General features: G+C 45.3%; 1 protein-coding gene across 2 annotated transcripts in view; it reads left to right on the forward strand.

Moving 5' to 3' along the window:
• Positions 1-19,508, forward strand: part of WASF1 (WASP family member 1) — a 152,161-nt gene that overhangs the window by 124,342 nt on the left and 8,311 nt on the right. For both annotated transcript variants that reach the window (XM_068231282.1, XM_068231283.1), the window contains exons 4-6: positions 972-1,125; positions 14,306-14,423; positions 16,859-17,031. In XM_068231282.1, coding sequence (XP_068087383.1) covers positions 972-1,125; positions 14,306-14,423; positions 16,859-17,031 — 445 coding nt within the window. The remainder of the gene's footprint in view (positions 1-971; positions 1,126-14,305; positions 14,424-16,858; positions 17,032-19,508) is intronic.

Below are 19,508 nucleotides of genomic sequence, written 5' to 3' on the forward strand. Positions count from 1 at the left end.
AAAGTATGCCTCACTGATTCGGTCACAACGCATGTGTATCGTACAGTGCGACTTGTTGGGTGCCTATTGCACCACTCCTAGTGTAAAAGGGGCTTAAAGGTTGAGATACCAAACTGACATAATCCTGTTTATAGTAGCATTCATGATTGTAGAAAGAGGACTGCATCTTAAACCAATCAGTATCAAGTCCTTTGCACATTGATGTCAGTTTAATTAGGTGATTACAGGAAGGAGCAAGAAGAATACTGATCTCATCTCTTAGCTATCCAGTCAACAGCAGTGTTCTCCCCAGAATTTGTTTGCAGCCGAGTGGCATGAAAAAGTAGCCGGGTGGGGCATGATGAGAGAATGCAGGGCCCGAGCTTCTCTGCTTACAGCATAGGAAGAGGTGAGCCTATGATAGCCGGGTGCTCCCCAAAACTAGCCGGGTGGAGCACCCGTGTTCTCCCCAGGCTACTAAAAGAGCCTGGGGAGAACGCTGAACAAGAAGGAGGGGAATGGCTTTGTTCATGATCTGATGCTGAGCTACCCAAGGGTGAAAAGCCAGGGCTCTCACAACTGTTTATGCGATCTGTACTATACTGCTGGTCTATCTAAAGCGATGTACACACTTAGGATAGTTGACGCCTCAAATTATTGTACCTGATCCAAGCAGTTTGTCCTGTTATATGGAGAGGGGTTAGAGAACACAATTGGAATGCACCATTTTACAAATAAAATTGAAAGCAGTTAAGCGTGATCCACTGTGCCATCGTGAATGATCTTTTCAGGTGACAATAATGAAAGCTGGGTACGCAGCTTAAAACATATTTCTGTCTGGGCAGAATTCCCAACTGTAAGGCACAGTCTATATTCTGTATATCAGTTTTGTATTTAGTGGTGTGCATGGAGGTCAGCTTTGGATAGTATTTTATTTATAATGAGGATTACCCTTATATCTTAAATTACTCATAATGATTTCTGTGCTTCAGTTTCACTGCAGGACATCACAATGAGGAAAGCCTTCAGAAGTTCAACCATTCAAGATCAGCAGTTGTTTGATCGGAAAACTTTGCCAATTCCTCTTCACGAAACCTACGAGTTGTGTGAACATCCTCCACCTCTTAATATACTAACACCATACAGGTATGTATGTGGCATTGCTTACTATGGGCCAATTCCAATTCACTTTTCCTCCTAAGTTTCCTCCAAGGTGGTATTTTTACATCTTGTCAATAAAATGCCCTTTAACCTCCTTGCCGGTCTAAAAAATCCGGCAAGGAGGCAGCGGCGCACATTTTTTTAATTTTTTTTTTTTTTAAATCATGTAGCGAGCCAAGGGCTCGCTACATGATAGCCGCTAAGCGGCGGCATCCCCCCACCCACTCCGATCGCCTTCGGCGATCAGAGTATGCAGGGAATCCCGTTGAGAACGGGATTTCCTGCAGGGCTTCCCCGGTCGCCATGGCGACGGGGCGGGATGACGTCACCGACGTCATGGACGTCGGGACGTCATAGGGAATCCCGATCCGCCCCTCAACGCTGCCTGGCACTGATTGGCCAGGCAGCGCAGGGCTCTGGGGCGGGGGGGAGCGACTCGGCGCGGCGGATTGCGGCGGATCGGCGGCGAGCGGCGGCGATCGGAAGTTACAAGCAGCTAGCAAAGTGCTAGCTGCTTGTAACAAAAAAAAAATTATGCAAATCGGCCCAGCGGGGCCTGAGATATCCTCCTGCGCAGGTTACCCCGAGCTGAGCTCGGGATAACCGGCAAGGAGGTTAAGCCAACAGAAAGTTGGTGAAACAAAAATACTCATATTAGTTTTGACAATACTTTTTCACCTACTTTTTGGTACTTCAATTGCAGAGTGCTGAAAAGTTACCGTATTTTACATTTTTGGATTGAATAAGGGCCAATGTATCCCGACACCTGTTGGCATGTGTATGCTATTATGCCAGCGTGTTCTATACATATATTATTTTGAAGAAAACATAATTTTTATTTATTAATTAACTTTATAAAATTATTTTAATTTTAGTTTGAATATGCCAGTATTTAAACATACATCCCTGTTAGGCATGCCATGTTTATTTAAACTGGTCTAAGTGCCACAGCCTACATAGAGTTCGAGGTGAGTGGCTGAAATTGTCATTTTTGTCTGTACCTTTGATCAGTGGCGTAGCTACAAACCTCTGGGCCCCGATGCGGAATCTGGATGTGGGCCCCCCCCCTTCCGGCAACAACAACCCCCATCCCCCCCCCGCAACACCCGAAGCACACACATATCCGAATCCGCATAGCTGTGCATGGCATGGCTATATCAATTCAGCTTTGCAGCAGCATGTGTGCCACGTTCAATTTGCAGACATACGCAGCACCCAGAGGAAATTAGTAGCAAGATGCCAGTCTGAAGGAATTACAGTATTACAGCAGAATCCCTGTATAGCAAACAGTGGCGTTGCTAGGATCCTAAAAGATCCGGGGCACCAATAGGCACTGGGTGGGAAGGACCTGCGGCGCGCGCAGTGTGCCGTGGCAAAAATGGGTGTGGCCATGCAGGGAGTGGACGTGGCCATGGGTGGGACCAAGTTGCATGAACTTAGCAGCGGTGTAACCTAATAATGATGGGCCTGCCCAGAAAAATGTTGGATAGAGCCCCCTAGCCTTTAATTAGATAGATTACTATCAGTATAGGCATAGAATAAATATGCATACACACATTCAATTTTGATTGGTCAATCACAGACCAATTTTACCACTGCATGTAGTATGAGGACCAAGAGACTTTGAATACTATGAACAGAGCTGAGCTCTCATAATACCTAGTAGTAGCAAAATTCGCTATTCAAAATTGTATGTGTACCAGGCTTTACAGCCAATACTGTACATACAATACAGCTGGTTTACAATCAGTACAGGCACAGAGCAACACCTTATACTGTACATATTGGAGGTAACAGATCAGCACACACTGCAGCTAGCTTACTATCAGTACAGGCACAGAGCAACACCTTATACTGTACATACTGGAGGTAACAGATCAGCACACTGCAGCTAGTTTACTATCAGTACAGGCACAGAGTGACAGCTTATACTGTACATACTGGGGGCAGAAGGGATCAGCACACACTGCAGCTAGTTTACTATCAGTACAGGCACAGAGTGACAGCTTATACTGTACATACTGGACGCAGCAGAGATCAGCACACGCTGCAGCTAGTTTACTGTCAGTACAGGCACAGAGCAACACCTTATACTGTACATACTGGAGGTAACAGATCAGCACACACTGCAGCTAGTTTACTATCAGTAAAGGCACAGAGTAACAGCTTATACTGTACACGCTGGAGACAGCAGAGCTCACCACACACTGCAGTTAGTTTACCTTCAGTACAGGCACAGTGTAACAGCTTATACTGTACACGCTGGAGGTAGCAGAGATCAGCACACACTGCCGCTAGTTTACTAGCAGTACAGGAACAGAATAACAGCTTATACTGTACACACTGGCGGTAGCAGAGATCAGCACACACTGCCGCTAGTTTACTAGTAGTTCAGGAACAGAATAACAGCTTATACTGTACACACTGGGGGTAGCAGAGATCAGCACACACTGCCGCTAGTTTACTAGTAGTTCAGGAACAGAATAACAGCTTATACTGTACATATTGAAAGTAGTAGAGATCAGCCCGGACCTAATGCTGAGAATACACGGCTCGATTCTGAGCTGATAAGATGGCTCGATAGATAATTTCCAACACGTCCGATCTGCCGCCCGATCGTTTTGCCGCTCGATTCTGCATTGGGAACAATGGAAAAAGATAAGAAAAACGAGCGGAAGATAAGAGAATCGCCCACAGAATCGAGCGGCAAAAACGATTGGGTGCAGAATTGAGCCCCAGGATCAACCCGTGTATTTCCAGCATAAGGCCCGGTTCACACTTACGTTTAAAAACTTTGCTGCTGACACACACCCACCTGCTGCTGCTGCTGACACACACACACACACACACACACACACACACACACACACACACACACACACACACACACACACACACACTGCTGGTGACACACACACACACACACACACTGCTGGTGACACACACACACACACACACACACACACACACACACACACACACTGCTGACACACTCACACACACACACTGCTGCTGACACACGCACACTCTGCTGCTGCTGACACACACACACACACATGCGCTGCTGCTGATACACACACGCACACACTTACACTGCTGACACACACACACACACACACACACACACCGCTGACACACACACACACACACTGCTGACACACTCACACGCACACACTGCTGCTGACACACGCACACTCTGCTGCTGCTGACACACACACACACATGCACTGCTGACACACACACACACACACACACACACACACACACACACACACACACACACACACACACACTGCTTACACACACACACACTGCTGACACATACACACACACACACACACACACACACTGCTGGTGACACATCACACTGCTGACACACACACACACACACTGCTGACACACACATACACACTGCTGGTGACACACACACACACTGCTGACACACACACACACACACACACACTGCTGACACACACACACGCACTGCTGACACACACACACACACACACACACACTGCTGACACACACATACACACTGCTGGTGACACACACACACACTGCTGACACACACACACACACACACACTGCTGACACACACACACGCACTGCTGACACACACACACACACACACTGCTGACACACACATACACACTGCTGGTGACACACACACACACACACTGCTGACACACACACACACACACACACACACACACACTGCTGACACACACACACACACACTGCTGACACACACACTGACACACACACACACACACACACACACACACACTGCTGGTGACACACACACACTGCTGACACACACACACACACACACTGCTGACACACACATACACACTGCTGGTGACACACACACACACACACACACACACACACTGCTGACACATACACACACACACTGCTGGTGACACACACACTGCTGACACACACACACACACACACACTGCTGGTGACACACACACACACACACTGCTGACACACACACACCTCTGCTACTGCTGACACACACTTACTTGCTGCTGCTGGCATGTGTGGCTAGTTCTGGCCAAGCTGGCACCTTAGGTGGTGTGGCAGTGGGTGGTGTGGCAGGGAGCCAGGCTGAGGGAGGACACTGGACTGTGGAGGAGGCGGCTGGCTGCACTAGGCTGGTGGAACCTGGTCCTCCTGAGCCTGGTACTGCACATCAGGCTGAGTTGCCATCGGGGTCAGCGGGCGCCTGGCAGGCAAATACTTCAGCGGGGGTCAGCAGGCGCCGGGCAGGCATCTCCACCACGTGCAGGGGGCGGAGCTATCCACGCTCTCTCTCCAGCCCCCTGCCCTTGCAATAGTTCAGCGTGCGCCGGGCAGGCATCTCCTCCACGTGCAGGGGGCGGAGCTATTCACGCTCTCTCCAGCCCCCTTTCAGCCTCTCTCCAGCCTGTGCAATTCACTCGCAGGCACGCCCCCTGCCAGGTGCTCCTGATTGGGCAGGGGGCGGATGGGACAAAGTGCTGGCTAATGACTAAGTGTTACGAGCGGCGAGCACCGCCCACAACATGGCGGCCGCCATCTCGTACAAAACGGCCACTGCAAGTGTTAGGCATACCCCCGCCCCCCCCCCCCCCCCCCGCCTCTTCAGGAGGCGGGCCCGGTCGCGACGGCGACCCCTGCGACCGCGGGCCCTACGCCCATGCCTTTGATTGATCCATGCAGTGTCTAGTTTCTAGACATTTTAAAGGCACCCATAGCTTAGCTATATGAAATATGTGCCTCTACAGCATTTTCCCTAGTTTAAGCAGTGTCTTATGCAGAACCAGCTGCACCTACGTACATAAGATAATGAGAGGGAAGTTGTACATGAAATATGTCAGGAAACCGCAGCAAAATGGGAAGCCTGTGTTAACTGGCTTTGTAAAATTCAGATCGCACTAAATGGAGCAAATGCTCAGACAGTAGAGTTGTGTTATTACCTAGCTAGAATTTGTGGTTTGCTGACTTTGTTGAGTCATTGCTGTTCGTTTTGGCCCATTAAAATACAGCAAGTTAAATCTTCTGGTGTGCCAATTTGCGTCTCCTCTGTATTCCACCTGATCTGTAGTTATAGAAAAGGCATGTCTACTGGGGTTGGCGGCTCTATGGGTGCTTTAATACATCTAGGCAGCACGGTGGCGTATCTGATAGCGTTCTCGCCTTGCAGCACTGGGCCCCTGGTTTTGATCCCAGCTGTAGCACTATGTGCACTGTTTGTATGTTCTCCCCGTGTCTGCATGGGTTTCCTCTCACATCCCAAAAACATACAGATGAGTTTATTGGCTTCCTCCTAGATTGGAACTAGACTACAATGGACATATGACTATAGTAGGGATTAGATTGTAAGCCCCTCTGAGGTACGGTTAAGTGACAAGAAAATCTACTCTGTAGATTGTCCTCCATTGTTCCCATTTGTCCTCCTCTGTTTACTTCAGAATCTACCTTAACCATTCGGCTGAGATGTGAACAAGAATTTTAATTATTGCTGCCCCATCCTTCACCAGAATAAGTAAATACCTGCCTTATATCACTCCAAAATACAGCCACTATTAATTAATTGCCTAGTGAATATCAACAGTTTTTTTTCTCAATAATACTGTTTAATGCATTAACCACCCTGGCGGTAATGACGAGCCTGGCTCGTCCAGCAGAAACCTGCTGAAAGTGGTAATGACGAGCTAGGCTCGTCAATACTGCCAGGGAGATTTCCTGTTTCTCTGCGCCGCCAGCTCCACTTTTCCCTCATCAGAGGGATTCCCTAGGATGGCTGGATGCCTGTCTGCACGCTGTGGGTAGCGATCTGTGCTATCCCCAGCGTGCAGAACTAGCATCCAGCCACCCTGGGGAATCCCTGTGCAGCCAGCGGGGCAGAGTATGTGCTGGCTATGCGGGCGGGTGGGGGATCCCCCTTCTATGTGTGCGGATAGCCGAGCGGGGGATCCCCCTTCTATGTGTGCGAATGGCCGGGTGGGGGATCCCCCTTCTAAGCAGGGGAATACCCCTTCTATGTGGGCGGATGTCCGGGTGGGGGATCCCCCTTCTAAGGGGGGGGGAATCCCCCTTCTATGTGCGCAATGTCCGGGCGGGGGCTTCCCCTTCTAAGCAGGGGAACACCCCTTCTATGTGGGCGGATGTCCGGGTGGGGGATCCCCCTACTTTGGGGGATCCCCCTTCTATGCGGCGTGCTGTGGGTGTCCCCCTCCTCCCATACGATCTCCCCCCCCCCCCCTGTCTGAAGCACCTTGAGGTGGGATCTACTCACCCGAAGGCTCTCTCCTGCGGCGGCTGGCTCACTTCCTCCTCCATTGCCGAAGTCCCGGTCTGTGTAGTTACAGGACGAGGCTTGGTGATGTCACCAAACCTCGTACTGTAACTACACAGAGAACGAGACTTCGGCAATGGAGGAGGAAGTGAGCCAGCCGCCGCAGGAGAGAGCCTTCGGGTTAGTAGATCTCAACTCAAGGTGCTTCAGACAGGGGGGGGGAGATCGTATGGGAGGAGGGGGACACCCACAGCACGCCGCATAGAGGGGGGATCCCCCCCAAAGTAGGGGGATCCCCCACCCGGACATCCGCCCACATAGAAGGGGTATTCCCCCCCCCTTAGAAGGGGGATCCCCCACCCAGACATCCACCCGCATAGAAGAGGGATTCCCCCCGCTTAGAAGGGTGATCCCCCACCCAGACATCCGCACACGTAGAAAGGAGATTCCCCCCCCCCCCGCTTAGAAGGGGGATCCCCCACCCAGACATCCGCACACGTAGAAAGGAGATTCCCCCCTCCCCTTAGAATGAGGAGCCCCCACCTGGCAAGACCATCCGCACACATAGAATGGGGATACCCCACCCACAAACCTGGCTCCCTATACATCTGGCTCGCTATACAGCTGCCTACCTATACATCTGGCTCACTATACATCTGGCTACCTATATACCTGGCTGCACATCTGACTACCTAAAAACCTGGCTATACATCTGGCTCCCTGTATACCTGGCTATACATCTGGGTTTTATACTCACCATTGGCGTGCTGATCCCTCGTCGCAAACCTCTAATAGCTTCCCTAGTGCCTTCTTCCATGTCCCTTGGCAGATTTTTCTTCTCCCTCGGCAATGACATGTCCCACACCGATCGGCATTGATGACACCAGGGTCACACAACATCATTAACATCTCAATGCAAACACTTTTTTTTTAATGCAATACAATAACCTATATTGATTTCAATATTAAAAAAAAAAACGATTACACAAAAAAAAAAAACTTGAAAATTATTTGAAATTAATTGAACCACTTTTTGCACAGAAATCCTGGGGAAATTGAACGCCAGGGTGGTTAAACGCACAGGTGATCTGGGCATTGGGTTTTATTATTTTAACATCAGCAGTCAGTATGCTCGTATTTGTTAATGTGTAACCTGTCCATAGTATCATTTCTGGAAAGGACTTCTGCTTTCTGTGGTAAAGGCCCCACCCATTCTGCTCTCAGGGTTTTTAGTGGCCACACAGCTGTTGTGTGACTCTTCTCTGAGCATCAGCAGCCTGCAAGTTTTCTTCACAACAGAGTCTGCCATCAGGTTTGCTTTACACATTGGTTTTCATAATGCTTATTTTTCTGAGGAAATGCTTGTGCTTTAATGCATATTTTGTATGTATAGCAAAGTATTGGGTCTGCAGCATTGTGCTAAAATTGGTATGTGTGAACAGACAAAAACTGACCCATAGAAAAACATGGATAATTATTTCACCTTCGCTGTACATCAGTTAAAGGACAACTGAAATGAGAGGTATATGGAGGCTGCTATATGTATTTCCTTTTTAGTAATACTAGTTGCCTGGCAGCTTTGCTGGTCTATTTGACTGCAGTAGTGTAAATAACACCAGAAACAAGCATGCAGATAATCTTGTCAGATCGGACAATAATTTCAGAAACACCTGACCTGTTGCTTGCTTGTTCAGGGTCATGCCCGGCAACTGGTATTGCTTAAAGTGTACCCGAGACGACATGTGACGTGATGATAAACATGCGTATATACAGTGGCAAGCTTGTAGACCCCTGCGTATATACAGTGGCAAGATTGTATGCTGTCCTCCTATCTTTTTTTTTTTTTTTTTTTTTCCGTCTGAAAGAGTTCATAATTAGCTATGCAACTCACAGTATTTCTACAGTCAGGACCCCAACTTTAGTGTCCCTTACTGATACCAAATTACAGCTATAAAACACTTTCCTAAGCAGATAACTGGGCTTTTGAATGCAAGGGATAGACAAAAAAAAGGTCACTAGTTCATATATTTTAACTGTGGGACTCTTAACCTCCCTGGCAGTACGCAGTTTCAGAGGCTGCGTCCGTGGGAGGATTTTTTAAAATAAAAATTGATTTAAATGCTTAAGCTAGCACTTCGCTAGCTAACTATGGCCCCCAAGTCCCCCGGCACCGCTCTGATCCCCCCGATCGCCGCCGTCAATATTTACCCATCCGGGATCCCGCGAGAGCCGCAGCTTCACCATTTAGCTTCAGTCGTCGATCCTCCCCATAACGAAGCCTGAAACTGATTGGGAGGCTGCGCCATCGCGGGATCCCTGGGGGGTACGTATAACGGCGGTGATCGGGGGAGAGCAGAGGGACTTAGGGGGCATGGTTAGTTAGCCAAGTGCTAGCTTACGCATTTAAATCAAAATTTATTTAAAAAAAATCCTCCGGGGGCCATGTGATCCTCTGCGGCAGCTCGCCCGAGCGTAGGTCGGGCTTACCGCCAGGGAGGTTAATAGACTGCCATTGAGCAGATGCAATAAAACATTCAATCTACTTTGTAAATGTTTAAATGTAAAATAAATATAAAAATTTAATATAAAATAAAACCATGGTATAGCTAAGAAAAAAAAGTCATTTTTAGGAGTAGAAGGGCAAATCCAATTGTTTATCTCATCAGTTTATTTTGACCTCCGGTTCACTTTAAAAGGAAATAAATATGGCAGCACTTGCATAAAATATTTGTGGGTAAGCTGGCCCTTTTAAATAATTGGGTTCTTCGTTTATAGATTGTTTCTATCATAAAAGGTTTTCTTTTAAGGAATTATTGTATTCCTTTTGTTAGCTACTATAAATAATCATTGTAAATTGGGCCCTTGCTGCCTGGGGTGAGCCTTTAGCATTCTAAATAGGCACAACAGGGGAAAGTGTCCACCATCAACGGGAGACTTAATTGCAGCTCTCTTTGTGATATTGGCGCAAATGTTAGTGCTGTTTTTCAGACCAGATGTATACCCCTAGGTCAACTTTCTTGTTACACCACATCCATGTACTGCACTGGCCCTACCATGTCTTGTGCAGCCCCCTCTTCCATGTGTAATATCCAAGTACAGCTGTCCTTTTGTTTCCTATACAGCAAACTTAGGTAGCTGCTCCCCTCTGTCATGTGTTACTCCCTATTAGCAGCCTCCTCTGCAGCAATCCATCTTCCAAGTCTAGCTGCCCCCTTGAACAGTTCAAAGTATTGGATCGGCACCCAGTTAAATCTGGGAGGATAGTGTGCTGAAACTAGGAAGGCTCTGTTACCCTTTGGAGTCCACTCTCATACATTAAGAGTATCTGGCAGAACCATGTAATTACCATATATACTTCAATATAAGTCTAGAAATTAAGGTCTGACTTGTTAAATTAAATCATAGGGGGCGACTTATACACAGGTCAGACCTAAATGTCTGTCTTTTAGTTCTGTAAAATGAAGGTTCTACTATGACAGTTAGTACTACTAAACCCTGTCCCTTCCCCCAGTACCATCTTGCATTGGTGTGTCTTCCTGTCACCTTTGCTGGTGCCCGAAGTATCTGACAGTGTCAGTGCAGACAGAGCAGCCTAACATATCTCCATGTGTGGCTGTATAAAGGTCTGCTCAAACTGTATTGTTAAAGTAGAGCCCTCGTGCTTGTAAAGTTTTGTTACATACTGAAATCAACTATTAAAAGCGCAGGGTAAATGCAGAGGATACTTAAGGCTTTGTTCACACATAAGTTTGTACATTTCCAGTCAGTTTTGCGTCTGTTTTCTGTCAGTTTTACTTGACAGGATTGGAACTGTACACCTTTGCTGTGTGAACACACCTATAGAAAACTGATACAAAATTGACAGGACTGGACCTGAAATGTACATCTTTTAAGTTTTAACCAGTATGTAAAAATGGCTTTTCCATGCGCTAGCTCAAATACTGATAAAAAAACATTTATTTTGTACACTTATTAAAAGCTCAAGAAGTGCATACAAATCTGAGGGCAACCACTCCTACGTCACACATTAATTCATCCACTGACCAATAGAAGGGCCATTCCATCCATCCAGCCCCAAAAAACTCCAAAAATGGTGTAATAATAATGACCGAGCTCAGTCACATGGGCTTTCAGTATCGCAAGAGAATTCCTGTCATTAACAGTCCCAAAAAATTCAAAAGGTTAGATTCAATAATAAAAATTGCCACTTTCGCCATCAGAAAAATATATTTGAGTCTCATGAAACTTCAAAATAGTTCCTTCTATTATATCTCTCCTCTTTTCATATCAGGCTCATGAGCTTTACAGTGTATGCTTCATGGGATTCAGACTCTTATAACTCACAGTTAGGTAGTAATCGGTCTTACTGCTGATCCTCCAATTCCCTGTCATGCTATCCCAAACCGGTTTCACAGCCGGCTCTCCGCGATCCTTCTTGATCTGCTCGCCGCCTCCCAGCTCTCGCGGTGGTTGTCAGTTCCAGAGTTTAGTTCTCAGTACTTCCGCTGCGCTGGTTCCGGGCAGCTTCTCTGAGTTGGGTGACGTCACCACTGGGGTCTGGGACTGTCTTGCAGACGGCTGCTACGCGCTGCAGCCGATTGATTCCAAAAACTCCACTCTTCTTTGCAGATTTGTATAGATCAATCTTGTAACAACCTCATACATCAACCTCGACGCGTTTCGACCAATTAAATGTTGGTCTTCCTCAGGAGGGTATTAAAGCTTATTGGCTTTAATTTTTTTTCTTTTGGAATCAATCGGCTGCAGCTCGCAGCAGCCGTTTGCAAGACCGTTCCAGACCCCAGTGGTGACGTTGCCCAACTCAGAGAAACCGACCGGAACCAGCGCAGCGGAAGTACTGGGAACTACACTCTGGAACTGAAAACCACCGCGAGCGCTGGAAGGTGGCAAGCAGATCAAGAAGGATCCCGGAGATCCGGCGGTGAAGCCGGTTTGGGATAGCACGCCGGGGAATTGGAGGATCAGCAGTAAGACCACGCGTTTCTTTGCATTTTGCATTTTTTTTTACCACAGATGCGTTTTTCAAACATTTTGCGTGCGTTTTAATGCATTTGTGGTTCGCATATACGAAACACATATGCATTTTGTATGCGTTTTTCATGCGTTTTTATATTTCCGTTTACCGTATATACTCGCATATAAGCCGACCCGCATATAAGCCGACCCCCCAACTTTTCCCTGAAAAAACAGGGGAAAATGATTGACCACCGGGGGTAGGAAATGCTGGATTGGTGCAGCCCCCCAGTGTGTCCCAATATAGCTAGTATAGTGCCCAGTATAGGTAGGTAGTGTCCAGTATAGCTAGTATAGTGCCCAGTATAGCTAGTAAAGTGCCCAGTATGGGTAGGTAGTGCCTCAGTTTAGCTAGTATAGTGCCCAGTTTAGCTAGTATAGTGTCCCAGTATGGCTAGTAAAGTGCCCAGTTTAGTTAGTATAGTGCCCAGTTTAGCCAGTATAGTGCCCAGTTTAGCTAGTATAGTGCCCAGTTTAGCCAGTATAGTGCCCAGTTTAGCCAGTATAGTGCCCAGTTTAGCTAGTATAGTGCCCCAGTATGGCTAGTATAGTGCCCAGTTTAGCCAGTATAGTGCCCAGTTTAGCCAGTATAGTGCCCAGTTTAGCCAGTATAGTGCCCAGCATAGGTGGGTAGTGCTCCCCCCCCCCCCGCTCCCCCCGCGGCCGCTGCTGCTATTACCTTGTTAGACAGCGGCCGCTTCCTAATCCGCGTTCCTCTTCTTTCTCAGAGTGTATCACAGCAGCGCGCCCGGCGCTGCTGCTGTGACGATGCAGGGGGCAGGAAAGAGCGCGGCTCCCTATAGCGGCGATCTGTATCGCCGTTACCAAGGGAACCGCTCTTTCCTGCCCCCTGCATCGTCACAGCAGCAGCGCCGGGCGCGCTGCTGTGATACACTCTGAGAAAGAAGAGGAACGCGGATTAGGAAGCGGCCGCTGTCTAACAAGGTAATAGCAGCAGCGGCCGCGGGGGGAGCGGGGAGGGGGGGAGCGGGGCGCGGACCACCCGACCACCCACCACTAGACCACCAGGGAAGACTCGCATACAAGCCGACCCCCCAACTTTTGACCCCCTTTTTGGGGGTCAAAAATTCGGCTTGTATGCGAGTATATACGGTATGTAAATCACTAAGAGAACAGGAAGCGGAAATAAATCACAAAACAATTTTGGGGGGGGGGGGTAAAAAACACATGAAAAACGCATACCATTGCGTTCCCATTGTCTTTCATTATGTGCATTTTTGATGCGTTTTGGAATATTATGCAACAAAACCTGGGTTTTCAAAAATGCACGCACACAAAACGCATATGCGTTTTTTCCTGTGGCCCATAGACTTCCATTAGTGGCAAAACGCAGCGTTTTGCGAAATGTTGGCGTTTCTGCTATGTCTGCTCCTAGGCAATTATTTGGTGTAAGAACAGTGTCAATAAGAGCTATAGCAGCTTGAGAAACATACCTTTAGTCCAAAACAGCGGGCTATTGCTGTTATTGTTCCATATTTGAGGTTTTTAATTTGCTCCAATTAAAGAGCTTTAATTACAGCAGTGCTGCCAGATACTTCTGTTGCAGGCAGCAGCTGCCCAAGCCCTGGGCCTTGAGGGCCTTTTCAGAAATCCAGCCCTGGCTTTTCTTATGAATCAATCATGGTCATTGCAAATAATTCTGCCTAGCATGCAAATTTTATGCAGTTTGGAACTGGGCCAGTCAAATGCAGGTCCTTGTCCTGTTTGATTGTCCCAGTTCCAAGAAGTTCTGAGTATTACCGGTATATAAATTGTTTCATTTCAATTCTTTTTCAATATTGCTGGTCTATATGTATAATATTGTATGTATTTATTTATCTGCAGAGATGATGGTAAACAAGGCTTAAAGTTTTATACAAATCCATCTTACTTTTTTGACTTATGGAAAGAAAAAATGTTGCAAGACACCGAGGATAAGCGGAAAGAGAAGAGGAAGCAGAAGGTATTTTATAACAAATGAGTTAAATGATTCTCAGCTGGGCCCATTGTACACATGGGAGAGAGATGTGGAGTATTTCTTTATTTCTTTAGCCTTATAGTCTGCTTTCTGGCTCTGAGGGGTCTGATGTTTGTGTGATTAGTGTTAGAATTGACTTTAATTGGAGGAATGCATAGGAAAAGTTTTACACCACTTGACTTTTTATTTCTTGGTGAAACATGGATATGACTGTAACATCTGTAGGTTGGACTACGGTTTAGTTTAACTTGCAAAAAAGAAATTCACTTGCACCAGTAAATGAATATAAATACACGGTTTTTGTTTTTTTCCCTCCTTCTATAAACATATTGAAGCCATTTCAGGCCAAAACTGCAGTTAGAGGAAAAAGCTGTTATTCTGATATATACACAGGCCTTTATTTACCTTGCAGGATCTGATCAAAAGGCAGTAGTCATTGAGCCTGATTTACCAAACCATCACACCTGCGGATATTATGAGTGATTATGTAAACATAGAAGAATTTATTTAAAAAAAATGTCTGCTATTAAGTGAACAAATTTTGCCATCCTGACCTGGGCCATATCAGGTCATAGTCAAGGTTGTTGATAAGTTTGTGAATTGGTGGCAGTGCAATTGCATTCAGCATCCACAGCAGGATTTTTTTTATTTTTTTATTCCAGGACAGTCAGAATTTATTTAAAGAAAAAGTTATTAATGTGAGCTCCTGAGTGAGACAGCAGTCACATAGCTGCTCACTTACTAACCTCTCAATAAACTCCCACTACTTCACTATGGCCTAGGCAAGGATTCCACTTACTACATAGAGAGGAATGCTTTGGTCATTTTAAAGGTTAAGGTCAGAGTGATGATTAGTGTTAGGCTTATATTTGGTGGAAAAAATATAACTAGTTACAGTGAATGTTTATATGAGTAAGGTTAGTGTTCGGGTTAGCTGTGATTTTTAGAGTAACTCGAGTTGATGGGTAAAGTGCAGGTGTGACCATGTTCTGGTGTTTTCAGATCTGTGCCTGGGGACTTTTATCAGTTTAGGTAGTTTTGTGCTTCTGTTAGTGTTAGTAGATGTTCCGATTGCATGCACTATGTTTGTTTTAATGGTTCCAGCTATTGTCTCTATCTTACTCTTTATAGATCCACAGAATTTAAAAGCAAATTGCTTACTGTGTACACTAGCTTTCTTCTATATCCGATCAATGTCAAATCTGAATATTGATCTGATGAGTTGCTCGAATAATTTCTGAGGTTAAAATTGCAGGGTGTGTAGGCTTTAAAGAGACTCCGTAACAAAAATTGCATCCTGTTTTTTATCATCCTACAAGTTCAAAAAGCTATTCTAATGTGTTCTGGCTTACTGCAGCACTTTCTGCTATCACAGTCTCTGTAGTAAATCAATGTATCTTTCCCCTGTCAGACTTGTCGGCCTGTGTCTGGAAGGCTGCCAAGTTCTTCAATGTTGTGGTTCTGCTATGAACTCCCCCTTCCAGGCCCCTCTATGCACACTGCCTGTGTGTTATTTAGGATTAGAGCAGCTTCTCTCTTATCTTTTACAAGCTGGATAAATCGTCCTCTGAGCTGGCTGGGCTTTCACATACTGAGGAATTGCATAAGGGCAAAGCTGTTTGCAGGAAGAAACAAGCAGCCTGAAACTTCAGTGCATGAGAACAGGGGGAAAGAAACACAAAAATGATCTCTTGAGATTCAAAAGGAAGGCTGTATACAGCCTGCTTGTGTATGGATGTATTTTCTATGTGTGGACATACTGTACATCAACCTACTTCCTGTTTTGGTGGCCATTTTGTTTGTTTATAAACAAACTTTTTAAAATTGTTTTTAACCACTTTTAATGCGGCGAGGAGCGGCGAAATTGTGTCAGAGGGTAATAGGAGATGTCCCCTAACGCACTGGTATGTTTACTTTTGTGCGATTTTTAACAATACAGATTCTCTTTAAGCTCCTGAAAAGCACTTAGCAGGCACGAATCAAAAGCTTGATGAACACATGATGTAGGTGTATAGTTGAGATGTCCATCAAGCCACAATCTCCCAGTCTCACATCTATACATTCTAGTGCACATCTAGTGCATTCCAATAAAATCTATTTAATAGGAAATATGGCAGCCTCCATTATCACTCTCTCTCCTCAGGTTCCCTTTAATGTACGTTCTCTATCCTCAGTAAATCAGCTCTGGGTTGTCCTTCGCATTATATTCAGTGAGCATTTCAGTGCTCCAGTACCTTGAGTCACGCAATTAGCATAACTCGTGGTAACCTGCTGTCGGTAGTAACGGTAATATGGACATGTGCTACCTGCGCACAGCGATATTACCACAGCTTCATGCATCGACCCCAGTGTCTCTATAAATGATGTTGATATTTTTCAAGTCTGTCATTTGCATCATATCTGTTTTACCATTCTTACAGCAAAAGAACATTGATCGTCCACATGAACCTGAAAAAGTGCCTCGAGCTCCACACGACAGACGCCGTCAGTGGCAGAAACTGGCACTTGGAGCCGAGCTGGCCGAGGATGATCTAGACCTTCTACAGAAACATGTGGAGATTCCTAACGGACCATCTTCACATTTTGAAACAAGGTTTGTTTGCATTCACTGCTTTTATTCATTGAGCAGAAGCACACGCTTGTATGCATAGCGCTGCGTAATATGTTGGCGCTTTATAAATACAATAAATAAATAAATAAAATAGATACAGTATAGACATGTGCAGTCACAGGTCATCCAGCATGCCATGCATTTAATCAGTAGCACATGTGTGCATCTGCAATCTCAAGTCTCCATATATTCACAAGAATGAGAGGGGTGGTTACAGTTACCACAACAGTTCACAATGGCCTCAATTCACTAAGCTTAACTCCTGTCTTTAATAACTCTTCTGAGCTGTTTTACAGTTATCACCATGGTGATATAATTGTGATAACTGTAAAACAGCTCAGAAGAGTTATTAAAGACAGGAGTTAAGCTTAGTGAATTGAGGCCAATATCTCTTGATCGTTTCTGAAATAATTGTGAAGTGTTATATCGCATTGGCATCCTTTATTCAAAACGGTTGTATTAAACAAGTCTTTATTAATATGTTACAGATTTTGATACAAGTCCAACTTTAGATTCACTTTCTAAATGCGTGTAATAATGTTATTTTAAATCCTTTGTGCACGAAAGCACTTTGCATAAACATTTTTGGGTCGTTTTTTCAAAATTTATAGAGAATTACCTGCGTCGCCAGTTCCTCCTCACTTCCCATCTTTCCAGTCAGTCTGAATCTGGTGCTTCCTAGAAGAGACTGACAAGCATGGTAACCATCCTACGCATGATGATCAGTCAGGGAGGCATGTCACTCTACCCCCCCTGGATGTCCATGTGATTAAAGGGGAATTGTTTCACAATGACTAGGCGTGAGCATGCAGGTGTAAGGGCTGGGACCTCCTAGAGCGTTTTTAGCAGCGTTTTGGGATTGCTGACAATCACTGGTGATTCCCAAAACTGCTGTGCCAATGAAACTGAGCAGTGGGGAACCCACTAGTGTGGTTGCGATTAGGGGTATTTGAAATCACAGGACATGCAGCATTTTGAGCGCGTTTGCGCTCAATGCTGTGTATAGTAGCGCTACAAAATTGCTTAGAAAAGATTTGAACATTTAAATAAAGTTAATTCTGGTGTCCGTATTTCTGACTTCTGTCCATAGCCCCTCCCCCTAGCAGAAGAGCTCACAGGCGCTTCTCTAATTGGTGCTAGAGAAGCACTTATGACCTCTCCATTTAGGGGGCAGGGTTTCGGACAGAAACTGGACATCTGGTAAGTATATTGCCGTTTAAAAAACACGGCAATCGCTATTCAGAAACACTGTACAATTTACTGCGCTTCTAAGCATCAGGAATCATGCGTGCAATCGCCCTAGAAATCTCTGCACACAGGGCTTTGGTGATTTTAAAGTACTGCAGCAATTCCTAGTGGGTTTCTGGCCTTAGTCATTGAGGACGAGATGATCTATGAACTGGTGCAGCTTTTTTTTTCTTAGGTATTTTGACCTAACTCACAGTAAATTAAATAAAGTGCATGGACCTTAGTTGGGGCTTTAATGTTTATTGTTAGTTTCAATCTATTCCTCTAGTAGTAAAACTTCATAAATACTATTTAGCCCAGTATGGAAGTCAGTGGCCACATAAGTAACCTGCACAAATCCTGTTGGGGTACTTTCTGTAATGGCCAAGCCATTTGATTGAATACAATAAACAATTTAGCAACAAATGTTACAAATAAATCCAAAGTAGTTTTACTGTTAATGCTGTATATAAAATGGGTTGATATGCAATATATAAAAATATTACTGACAATTATAGTTATTTTTACCTAAAACTATACATAATTAGTGTTGGTGAACCAAGAATACAAGTGTCTTGTTTAAAGCATTTTGCATTTTTCAGATCTACCATTTTCCTACACAGTGCTGTACAAGTGTCAGATTCAGAGCGAGAGCTAGTAACCCCTGCAGCTCTCCCCAGCGTCTTGTGTACTTTTGGTTGTGCTGTCATATGTCAATATCTAGGAGTATACAGACTCCCGCCTCCTTATTTACTCTGTGTCACTGCTTTTGGCATGACTGACAGGAAGTTAGCTCAGTAGCTGACAGGTGCTTAGGGATTGCTGGGTAAAGACTGCACCTTCAGCAGAAAGTTACAGAAACAGAAACCTTTACCTTATGTCTGGTGAAGAACTGATAACATGTCACTTGCTGAACCATGTACTGTATATTTTTATTGCTTGATGTGCTTGCATAGTTCTAGGTTGTTAATGCCTGGTTACAGTGGATTTTCTATTTATTTTACTGAAATTATGGATTCAAAGATACATTCGTAAAAATGCATGAACTACTGTGTTGTAGTTTTCCTATCCTTGTAAAACTGCTAATTACTGCATAATACTTATGGTGTTCTGCAATATTCTGTCCATTGTAATAGCCACATCATACCATTGAGCCTTTCACTTTTTGGGAAATGTGTTTTAAAGAAGTGGAATGTGCTGTATTATTTGTAACAGTATGCCTTTTTTTCCCC

This window comes from Hyperolius riggenbachi, chromosome 4 (genome assembly GCF_040937935.1).
Source record: "Hyperolius riggenbachi isolate aHypRig1 chromosome 4, aHypRig1.pri, whole genome shotgun sequence".
NCBI classification, from domain to species: Eukaryota; Metazoa; Chordata; class Amphibia; order Anura; family Hyperoliidae; genus Hyperolius; species Hyperolius riggenbachi.